This window comes from Macrosteles quadrilineatus, unplaced genomic scaffold (genome assembly GCF_028750875.1).
Source record: "Macrosteles quadrilineatus isolate MER2022 unplaced genomic scaffold, UCM_ALF_1.0 Scaffold_9__3_contigs__length_116548681, whole genome shotgun sequence".
Classification (NCBI taxonomy): Eukaryota; Metazoa; Arthropoda; class Insecta; order Hemiptera; family Cicadellidae; genus Macrosteles; species Macrosteles quadrilineatus.
In genome coordinates, this window is record NW_026542602.1 from 107,071,261 (window position 1) to 107,083,650 (window position 12,390).

Consider the following 12,390-nt stretch of genomic DNA (forward strand, 5'->3'; position numbering starts at 1 on the left):
TAAACATTGAGCGTTAAAGAACAGATTTTAAACTGAAAAAAAATATTTGGATTTATATTTGTGTAAAGGACACCAAACCAAATCTAAGAAGGGGCGTTATTATTTTCATGGAATGATGTAATGTTTTTTAATTTAATCCATGAGTTTTTTAAATAGATGTTTTAGCTCTCAAAATGACTGAAGACAAACAAAAATTTGATTATCTAACTGTGAAACATTTAACAATATGCTCAAAATTTGGAAAACATTTTACATCGAAGACAATATAAACACAACAAATATTATATTATACTTTGAAATGTAAATGGATACGAGTATGATAACATCACAAACAATAGTGCATTTGGCATTATGTAATATGTAAGCATTAAACTTCACAATGGTGTTCCTGGTCAATGTTATGTAGCTGACATATCCATACCAACTATGGCAAATTAGTTATTTAAATTATCAATGTTCACTCTGAACAACAACACAATAGTTGTTTTGGTACAATTTATTGGACAGAATCTTCTTCAAATATAGTTTTGGTTGAAGGAATTGTGATTATGAAAACTAAAAAACGTCGTATGATGAAAGCTTTTTAACATAAAAACATGATATTTCTTTTAATATCAGACTATTTCTGCAAGTTAGTAATATTTGTCTTTTTTAACACATTTTGAGTAAGAATAATGTCACGTTTTTAACTGACTTATCTGAAATATGGTAGTTGTACAAACGAAAAGTTGAGAATAATGATAAACGAAATACCAAAGTAGGCAAACATCGTTCAAAGTTTATGCTGGTCCATGTATCTGGGGATAAAAAGGGCCAACGATAAACTTCCTTATTAAGACCGATAGGACTGTATTGGAGAATGTGTGTGTTCGTGTGTGAACGTATGCCTACAAGGGTGTTGGTGAGAAAATTAGAGATATCGTGTCTGTGTGTCCACGTATCAGTTTTATTACTTCACATTTGACGCAAACATTTTTGCGAGATCTAGATCCCTAATTTTATAGTGACATTCGTTGCGCTGAGTTTTATGGCTCCAAATACAGTTTTCCTGTTCCTACATGGAGAAGTATTTTTGAAAATAGATTTATTCTAAAAAAAGCTTTCAGTAACCACATTTTTTATAGTATACAGGGTGATTGAAAAGTCTGGGTACGGCTTAATATTTTAAAATATAATGCAGATTGAGCTACAATACTTGGTACAAAGTTACAGGGCATAAAACTCTATTTTAACACATATTCAGTGATCCAATAACTCTTTAGGGGGTCGGCCCACAAGGAGTCGGAAGAAAATCTTAAATGGAAGCATAGGTCAATATGCACATCAAATTAAAGGTCTTTTTTTAGTAGAATACAATGCCACAAACCGTACTTCAAAAGGTTGATCAGATGTTCAAAGGTTTCTTGAATCCGCCATTTTGAATCTTTGAACGATGTCATTTTTTACTCAGGCATTCTTTTGAGCTTGAATTTACGGCATCGTAATCTACTAGTGAAGACCTTTAATTTGATGTGCATATTGACCTATGCTTCCATTTAAGATTTTCTTCCGACTCCTTGTAGGCCGACCCCCTAAAGAGTTATTGGATCACTGAATATGTGTTAAAATAGAGTTTTATGCCCTGTAACTTTGTACCAAGTATTGTAACTCAATCTGCATTATATTTTAAAATATTAAGCCGTACCCAGACTTTTCAATCACTCTGTATGCAATAATTCTATATTTTATTTTTCGTTTAATTGATATAAACATATTTGTATCCAAGCTTCTGATTTAACTCAATTCAATCGCGTTTAGTTTGATAAACTTTTAGACTATTTGAGAAAGGAAAAATGCCTATACAACTTTAAATCATGCTTGTTAAGTGAGTTATCCTGATTTACATCGGATACTTAATGACGTCTAGTTACAGTCACCAAATTCCTAAATACACCCTACGGAAAAACTCAACATTTTAATTTTAGCTCTATTGAATATCAAATTTAAAAAAAATCTTCCAAATAAAAAGTTTAAAAACCATTTATTATTTTTTAGGCCTAATTTTAAAAGGATTAAATACACTTTTTACCACTCTTAAAGGCGGCCCATTTCCTTTTACAATGGAGAAAACGTACGAATCATTCTAAAGTAAATCCACTCGTTATGGCAATCCTACGTAGTTTGAATTTACTCCATAATACTGTATTAGAAACCTATGGAATTCTATAAATATTTTTAATATATCAGATGGACCTATTACATATACGATATATTTCAATAATTTCCTTACCATTAACAATGCTTTATCAAAGCATTGTTAGCTTGTGAATAATAGACAAATTTGAATACATATACAAACAGCTTAATGTATAAAATAAAAAACCAATGCGCAGAACTAAAGCATATGATCGTCGAGTTTCATCACAATCTCAAATAGCCTTTGATTGGCAGCTATAGATGCCGCCGTGGCACAAGCTTGGCACAAGGTTGGCTTAAGTTTGGCACGAGTCTGGGTCTAGCTTCAACTTTGGTAAACAATCACAGTCAGGTTTCGGCTATTAGGTGATATTAGAGAGATTCAATCGTATGGGTAGCCGAGTGGTTATAGGTACTACTCACCATTAAATCTGGATCCAATTTGACACATCAATTAATAATGGTCTTTGACAAAGAGATACCAATAGGTAGTGCCAATGGTGCTACATTACTAGAGTTCGGACCTTTACTTATGCAAGGAAATTTTAAAGCATGTCAATGGCATATAAATAAACAAGAACGATCACCAGGCACAACATGATATTATAGCATCCCATAATACCAAGTATTCGAGAACTCCTTGAAATAATCTACAGCTGCTTTGTATGGGGTCACGTATTCTGGAAAATGCAAAACCTTTCCTGGCAAGGGGGGGGAACAGCTTTTACTTAAAAACCTACGTAGGCCTAAGTTGTAAGGGACCAAATTGTTATCTTAATCTTGGTTAAGTTATAACTGTGCCAAAGCTCTCACTTATACACAGCTATATGACGCAAGAAATATAACAAATTAACATTGTATTAATATGTGTGAGTAAGTGTTTGTTACAATTGTTGATGTATTTTAACATACTATTCTGAACCCCTCGTTTTCAACTATACCTTAAAAATATTGTTTAGGTTGGTCAGAGAGAGATAAAAATGGCAATCAGTAAAATATTCTCTTTCACGTTTCAAATATTTTAGTGGTTTGAATATGCGTTGAGCGTGTTGCTTTGTCACACAAAAAGGATTTAATACCACACTTAATTACATATTTTGCACAATTCATTGGTGTAGAACCTGCAGCCTTAAACGTTAAAGGTCACGTTTTTATTGCTACCGGCAAAGAACCTGTTACATATTTAGCTTCTAAAATAAGCACCAACGGATATTTTAGGCCTTACAGTTGTCGCCAGTCGTTAAAATCACGTTTACGGAGTTAGACGACTCAGAATTCTCTTGGGCGATAAAACACTTCAGAGGGAACAATAAAAGTTTACAGTCGTCTTGCAGCTGCAAACTATATGGTGACAAAAGAGAGAAGGAAGGATTTGCACGGTATTTTGGTCAAAGGTTAACCTACGCATACCAGTTTGTCTTGCCTAGATGATTTCATACGTTTGTTGTACGACATAAATTCTACACGCAATGTATATGTAGTGCCATGACTAATGGTACGTGGTTGACAATGTAGAATCGTGGTTTTCTGGTAACGACCGTGTCAAAAACGACGAAAAACTAACACTCAACCTATTTAATGAAAGCTTTGCATTGTATATTACAAATTACGTAACGTCATGGTTTTACTTAGTAATACGAAGATAAAAAAGAATAAAAAATTCAATACTTAATTTTAGTTGTATTAGCGAAGTTCCCAATTAGGAAATATGCTACAACAGGAACGTTTGATGGTAAGACTTAACCCGTGATTTATAGTTGAAAATCAATTATAATAAGAAATCAATATGGCAATTTTAATGTAATGTATTTGTGAAAATCCAACAAGGTAAATAGAAATTAGTTCGGCTGCAGCAAAGTGGGGTGTTTAAAATAGTTATTTGTGCAACTAGTGAGCAATTGCACTTTGCACTCGAGTTGCACATTATATTTTTCCTACAGTTACCATAAAACATATAAATTGGTAAAGAAACGTAACATATTTTTACACAGAAGTTAACCTTTAATATTTCATTTAATTATACAACAGTACAGCTGAACAGCTGATTTACAGCCAGTGCTGCCAACGTATTTCGCGTGCATACGACCTTGTCTGCATGTTACGCGCTCACTATTATTTTGTGCCTTTCGTTGCAAATCTGGAGTGAGACAATGTTAACATTGTCTCACTGATGAGCGAATTGGCCACTTTGCTTTCTCAAATCAGTGAGAGAACATGTATATTGTTAGGTAACTGTAGGAAAATATATATTTAAGCTTAAAAATAACTAAAACTACCGAATAAATAGTATTATATTTCATTCCAAACAATTATGTGCATGTGTACATCTCTGTGCAATCCTAATATATTACTGTATATCAAATTAAATTGTAACTAAACTAATAATATTTTATTTATTTTGTATATCCTTAACCTATTAGAGATGTTGGCTTAAATCGTTAAATACTTTTACATGGGTTAGAATAGGTAATATCATAAGGGAACACCTTACTATACGTGTACAATAACTTGAGTGAGAGATTAAAGGATTATAATAACCAGCCTAATATTAACCACTAAAAAACTAAACGGAACCTTATCCTAAGAATGAAATAATAGTAAATAACTGAATAGTTTGAATACATGAGGATGTTTTACATAGTATAATGAACAAAGGAAGCACAGGCAAAATTTTGATAAATGAAATATTTAAGCAATAAATAAAATTACTCATTTTAATAAACGAAAATAAGTAGGGTTTTATTTTACACACTATTCTTAAAATTAATTTTACAATAACTAAAAACAAACTTTTCTATGCATTTACCTTATTTAAAACAATAAAATGGACAGAGATTCTTTAAATTTCGAGATTTTATAGAATAACTTTTCTCATGCAACCGGGTTGTTGATTCAGCAGCGCCGCCTGCTAAAGCAGTAAAATACTGATTGAAGACAACGTTTTGATCCTGCGTCACATGTTTATAATGTAGTATGGATTTACAGCTTAGTAAACAATGGATTAGGTCGTACATATGCTCGTTCAGCTACTATAGTATGTTAGGTTAACACTAAGTACACATCAGACAATCTGATCGATGGGAATTTTTACGCTTTGATATTGGCAACACTGATTATTTTTTGTGCCTATCTCTTGAAATACCTACCTCCCTACCCCTCCCTGACCCTCTGGTAGAATATCGACAAGTTTTACCCAGAGGAGCGCCTGGGGTGTACGTTTTTTGTTTCGTTGGTTGCTCAGATTTACCGGGTGTGTTCTGTACCGTCACCCTACTGTCGGTCAAAGTGACCGTATGTGTTCTATAACTTAGACTGTATTGATGAATGTTTATTCATATTTTGTGGCGATATTGTTGAATTTACCGAGTCACTACCAAGTGTAGAGGGACTCCACTACCAGAAGAGTGTGACAGCTATACAGTAGTAGTGAACCTGTGAAGACGCGATTGACGATGGATTTTTGGAAAATACCTTGTGTAATGCTGATAAAATATGACACAGTTATACATATAAAAATGTTTTCCGATTTTTTAGCATAACGATAATTTAGGAAGTTGTGATATTTAATGAATACAGAATATGATATTTGATGTATACACGTCCACAAAATTGTACCTCAGTTTTATATTTACGCACCTCGATTTCTATTGAATTTCCTTAAAGTTCATATTTTTCAACAAATTCTCAAAATTAGTTTTGGAATTGTAATAAGTAAAACGACTACAAAAAACAATTTACCTGTTGAGTGAGCGGTTGAACAACTAGACCACTTCTAACTAAGGGTAATTTCAACCAATGCTTCAGGTTAGTAGTGTGCAATTTAGTTCAGTCATTATAAACAATTCGTTGTCATTTTGCCAACTTTATAAGCAGTGAATTATTTTCAAAGGGTTGCATAAATGAACACTAAAGGTATATTAAATAAGTAAGTTGTGTTGCAAGTTTAATGTTTAACGTCTCAAAGTTCGGCGAGGGAGTGACAGGCTCAATTTTCGGCATATCCACTAAATCATGAAGTGTTTAGAACACCTTTGTTAAAAGGTGTTAAATTTTCTCAACTTCAAAATGCCCCTGTATTGAGCTAAAAAAGTGTTACACATGGATAAATTATAACTGCGATAGTTTTAAATAAAATACCGTACCAAATCTCAGGTTTAAAGAATTCTTCTACCATTTTTATGAACCAGGCCAAACCTACCGTTAACTTTTAAGCCACCCCTAGAAGTTAGTTTCCATCAAATACCTGCTGGAATGCAAGACATCCTCCGTAGTCTTGAAGGAGTCATTAGTGCCTCAGTCTGGATCTCAACTTGTAAAGAACATACAGATGACATGTCGACCACTGACTCACTGAACCACCACTGATCACTGATCACTAGTGCTAGTGGCAACAATGTCGCAACATCACTCAGTGGTGTCACCAATAAGGTCACAACAATCAGAGTACACTAGTGACGTCGCAACAATGAAGGCACCAACACGTTTGCCAGTTAGGTCACATTAATGACGTGGTAGTGACGTCACAACAATGGCGCACAACAATGACTATGTCCCACCCCCTACCAGCTTTCGTGAGATCTCACTGCCCACTGAACCGTTCAGGATGGTACCACCTCAGAGAGATCTACGTCATCAATGACGAGTTGAAACATGTTTACCCCCTTCTGTCACTTTTGATCTAGCGCCAGCCCGCCTGTCGGGAAGGTATTTATACACTTCTACAGCACTTAGGCGGTTCCGTTTTGATGCAAGATCACGTTTAAACCTCTAACCTAAATGTCAGTAGGTGGATATGAGATCGAGGTAATGATTGTGTTATGTTTAAAATTGTGCTTAAATCATTTATAGGAAAATGATGTCAAACTTTTCAGAATAATAATGTTTACATTTTGTATTTGTGATTACTGTACTGTATTTGAATGAGAAAATCGATAACACTAGAGAAGAAGTTTTTTTTGCAAGAGGTAAAATCAACACTTACCAAAACCCAACTACATACCGACCACGTTCAGTTTGTATATACTGTACGTTTAAATAGTAAGTGTATGTTGTGTGTGGAAACAATGATCTGGAAGTGTACGATGTTGATTGATGTTTTGGAGTGTTTTAGAAAAATATAACTTAAAATAGTAAAAAACGATGTGTGGTTTGATTGAAAATTGGCCAGTTTACCCCAACATCTAATATATAAAATTCTCGTGTCACAGTGTTTGTCTGCAAACTCCTCCGGAACGACTTCACCGATCGTTATGCAATTTGGTGTGTAAATTCTGTAGGTATGCGAATAGGAAGTAAACTATTTCCCGTTTCGAAATTCTTAAAAGGGCTCCGCCCCAGTGGCTCTGGAGTTTCCCATGTTAACCTTATGAGAAATGGAATTAATGAATCTTAACAGCTGTTTCAATTAAACAAGTTGGTTCTGTTCTATGATGTTCAATGGCATTAAAGTTACAAGGATTACCAACAGGGTGCAGCACTATTATTTCTTTTACATTTATGACAACAGCTAATTTGCAACCAAAAGGTGAGTGAGCGTAGCGAACGAACTTCAACCTGGAGGCGAGTGAGCGTAGCGAACGAGCTAACCTAAAGGCAAGTGAGCGCAGCGAACGAGCTCCAACCTAAAGGTGAGTGAGCGTAGCGAACGAGCTCCAACCCAAAGGTGAGTGAGCGTAGCGAACGAACTTCAACCAGGACGTGATTGAGCGATGCGAACGAGATCATCTTGAAAATTAAACGTAACGGTACTTTCTTTCCATCGGTCTGTCTTAGGGGAAACCTATAACTTAGGCGATACGAAGTTCGCGGGGTCAGCTAGTATTACTATAACAAGTACATTAATACGGAGGGAAAATATAATTAACTGTATTAAACCGAAGTAACCTACATTTTATCTTTATAAAAACAAGTTATAGACGTGTGCACCTTTATATTCTAAAACTTAAGGCCACTTAAATAAATGAAATGAAAAAAGATTTATTTAGTCAGGCAAAGTTAGGTAAATAGATAAATAGATAAATAGATAAATAGATAAATAGATAAATAGATAAATAGATCAAAAGATAAATAGATAAATAGTTAAATAGATTTAGGTGATGGAATACAAAAATAGAAATCATCCCTTACAGGGTGTCCCGTAAAATAAATCCTCCTTGAAATATAAATTTAATAAATATAAAAAATAATATTTTTTCTTGCTAAAATATATAAAATAATAACTCTTGGCTTGGATGCAAAGCCAAGATCTGGTTTATGGGTCAAATAATGTTTAATTTTACCCGCGATTCATGGTCTCTGACTCAGGATCGCGAGGATCTGACTCAGTCTGAAAAATACATAGGTGTAAGCACACACCTTTCAACGATAGCCTAGAGATAGAATTAGCTGACATTTTAACAATCACCAACATCATACTCATAAGATATATTGGAAAAAATCTTACATTTAAGAATAAGAATAAGAATAAGAATAAGAATAAGAATAAGAATATCTTTATTGTCATTAAATACAAACAAAAGTACAATAGACAACGTCAAAATAAATACAAACTTTCTATGGATTAGGTCAATTGTGTTGAAAGAAAATAAGTTACAGCATGAATTGAAAAGGGAAAAAACAATGAACTATATATTAGGTATTTGGTATTCTAAAAATTCTTTTACTGAAAAAAAAACTTCTGTCAAGAAGCCAAACAGCCAATTTATTTTTAAATTTATTAAAGCTAAGCTCTTGAAACGATACAGGTAGCTTATTAAAGAGCTGTATTTGGAGGAATTTGTGACTATTAGTTGATTTTGATAATCTTACTATCGGAATATCTAGGTGGTTACTTGTTCTAGTATTATAACTGTGAAATTCATTACGTTTTGGGAATGATGAAAGATTTTCTTTAACAAATAGCAAATTTTGAAAAATAAATATACACGGTAGAGTCATTATTCTGTGTTTGCTAAAAAAAGGTTTGCTGGTCGTTCTGCGTGGTATTTCAAAAATTATTCTCAGTGCTTTTTTCTGCCATGAGAAAACCTTTCTGGCTCCAGCGCTATTACCCCACAGAATGTTTCCATACAGAAGATGAGAGTGGAAGAAACTATAATAAGCAGTAATGAGCATATTATCCGAGACGCAACTCTTAAGTCTTCTCAACAAAAAGCAGACTCGGGAGATCTTAGAGACAACATGCGTAGTGTGTTGTTGCCAGGTAAGCTTTGCATCCAAATGTATGCCTAAAAGTTTCACTGTTGACGGGATATTTGAACCTTCTAAGTGTTTTAGCGAAAAGCAAATCCGCTCAGTTTTATCATGATTTAAGGTAAGAGAGTTTGCATTAAACCAATTAGAAGACAAAGTAATTGCGTTGTTGACTGTGGCTTCAGACTCAGTAAAACTACAACTTGAGGAAAATAAAGTGGTATCATCGGCATATAAGAGTGATTGGCAAGATAGGTTACTAGGTAAGTCGTTAATCATTAAGAGAAACAGAATAGGCCCCAACACTGACCCTTGAGGGACTCCCGCTAGAATTTCCTCAAACTCAGATGAGTCCTGCCCAACAACCACTTGTTGGAATCTGCCACATAGATAAGTATTGAAGAAATTTAGCTCATTTTTTTGGACTCCATAAAATTTTAATTTATGCAAAATAATTTGGTGTGATGTACTATCAAAAGCTTTACTGAGATCCATTAAAGCTACGTTAAGATATTTTTTGTCTTCAAAAGATTTTAATACCTCAGAAATTAATTTGTCAACTGCCTGTATTGTTGAAAGACCAGGTCTGAAACCAAATTGAGCTGGGCTCAGAATTTCGTGCTTATCAAGATGACTGTAGAGTTGAGATTTCACATGATGTTCAATTATCTTTGAAAAGATTGGAATTATAGAAATTGGCCTAAAATTATCAATAACTGTTCTGTCTCCCTTTTTATGAATTGGGTGTGTTTTGGAAAATTTTAGGCTATGGGGAAATGTACCTGAAAAAATAGACAAGTTTGTGAGATAGACTAATGGTTCTAAAATGAAAGGGATGATTTCCTTTACGACATTATTTGACAAACCAAATATATCTTCGGATCGGGAGGTTTTTAATAATCTTACAATTGATAGCAATGACCGGTTATCTATTGGCTGAAGGTGGAACTCTTTGGTCACCGGCTTTACTTTTTGAAGAAAGTTGACAAAGTCACTATTGCAATTGGATGAATTAACTTTTTCGGCCACTCTTCTACCGATCTTAATGAAGTGATCATTAAACTCTTGGGCTGAAATTGGGGACTCGAGCTTCTGTGTTTTGTTAATGTTGGATTCAAATTTTATGAGCCGCCAAGCGGCAGCGCATTTATTTGGCGCATTACTGACAAAACTATCGTTGTATTTGATTTTAGCCTCAATGATAGCTGACCTGTATCGTTTCTTAAAATTAAGATAAAATGCTTTCAACTTATCGTTTCTATACTTGGGTATTTTTAACAAGTCATTTAATAAAATTACAGTGTTTCTCTGTTCTTTCAGACTGCTATCAAACCACGGCTTTGAGACTCTTTGACTTCCCGGTACACATTTTTTTGTTATTCTAGGGCAATAAAAATTATACAATAAAAGGAGTTTATCCAGAAATAATTTAAACGCTAGGTTTACATCATGAGTACAAAACAATTCATCCCATTCAGTGTTGGCCAAAGAGCTTGCAAACAAATTGATCTGTTTTAGATTTCTATAGGAAATTTCATCTAACTTGCATTTTAGGGGATTTTGTGTTATTAATTCAAACCAAATAATTGAGTGATCGGAAATAGTATGGGGCCAAATTCCTTGTTTAAATTGAGATTTATGACAATTAGTGGCTATGTTATCTAGACAACTCAGGTTTCTGGAAGGCTCCCTATTTATACAGTACAAATTGAATGACTTAAGTATATTGAGAAACATATTACTGGTAACATTCTCTTTAAGTATATCAATGTTGAAGTCACCCCCCAAAATCAATCGATAATTAGTTTTTTTCTTACACACATAATCAAGTAAAGCATCTAGTAAACTTAAGAAGCTATTAACATCGGAACTCGGATTTCTGTACAATGATATAACTACCACCTTATAATCTATAAGCTCAATACAAACTGCTTCCATTAATCCTACTTGTGTTAGGTGAGATACATCGATTTTGTTACATTTGAGATGTTTGAGAATAAAAATTGCTGAGCCTCCGTGTGGATCATTATTTCTACAATAAGCATCGGCCAGCTTAAACCCTTGGGGTGTATAAAACATTATCTCTTCATTACAACACCAGTGCTCGTTAACTAATACCACACTACACGCAAACTCATCCAACAATAAACCAAGCTCATCTACTTTGTTTCTGATGGACTGTAAATTGGTATGCATAAATCTCAAACATTTGTCACCTTTATTTATTTTATCGTCAGTTTTTTTATAATTTACTTTGGTTTTTGTGCTGCTCTTTAAACCATCACAGTTTTCCGGAAATATCTTTGTATTTTTAGTTTTTACGTTGTTTTTGTAGTTTAAGTTAAAAGATCTTAAGTTGTTCTGAGGAGCAAAACTACTTTTTTTGTCATTGTGCTTTAGTTTAAAGTTGGCATGAGCGGGCTGAGCAGTGAATAACTTAATCTATGATTATGATTATTTCCAGACGCCACACCGTGCACACACATATCTGACAGAGAGCCATTTACATTCTTGGACACTGATGCGGTCGTAGGCACTTCACTGGCACTTATTTTCTGAAGATTCGCTGGGTCTCGGTGACGGTCCACAGGCACAGCTTCCCTAGAGTTTCCATGTGATGCTGCATTTGAAGGTAGGACTGTCGACTGTGGCGAATTCTGGCTAGTGCTCATCCCTGCTCTTGGTGTGGATCCACTGCTTAATTCGGACGAAGAGAATATGGGAGAAAGATCAACATCTTGACTATGGGGTTTGTAAGCAGCTTTCTTCTGAATCAAATTCTTCATCTGGCTTACAAAGTCGAGAAATTCTAGTCCATTTCTTACCGAACGCGTAGAACGCTCTTCATATGTTATGATCTTGATTGTAGCTGCCGTAGACTCTTGGAATTGTATCAAATTCGATATGAAAGTGTGTAGAGGAATATTGTCACGGACACATCCAAGTGGTGGACAAATCAGCCGCTTCAATTTCCTCTTCTGAAAATCTTCTACGAGCTGTAGGAAAGCCGTGTTGTAGTCATTC

General features: G+C 34.4%; 1 protein-coding gene across 2 annotated transcripts in view; it reads right to left on the bottom strand.

Moving 5' to 3' along the window:
- Positions 1 to 12,390, bottom strand: part of LOC129002438 (GTP-binding protein GEM-like) — a 218,923-nt gene that overhangs the window by 30,505 nt on the left and 176,028 nt on the right. The window contains exon 1 of one of the 2 annotated variants that reach the window (XM_054430237.1): positions 6,419 to 6,800. The exons of the other annotated variant lie outside the window; for it this stretch is intronic. Within the exon in view, the coding sequence (XP_054286212.1) occupies positions 6,419 to 6,509 (91 nt within the window). The 5' untranslated portion in view covers positions 6,510 to 6,800. Of the gene's footprint in view, positions 1 to 6,418; positions 6,801 to 12,390 lie in introns of those variants that run through there. 2 annotated transcript variants of the gene reach the window in all.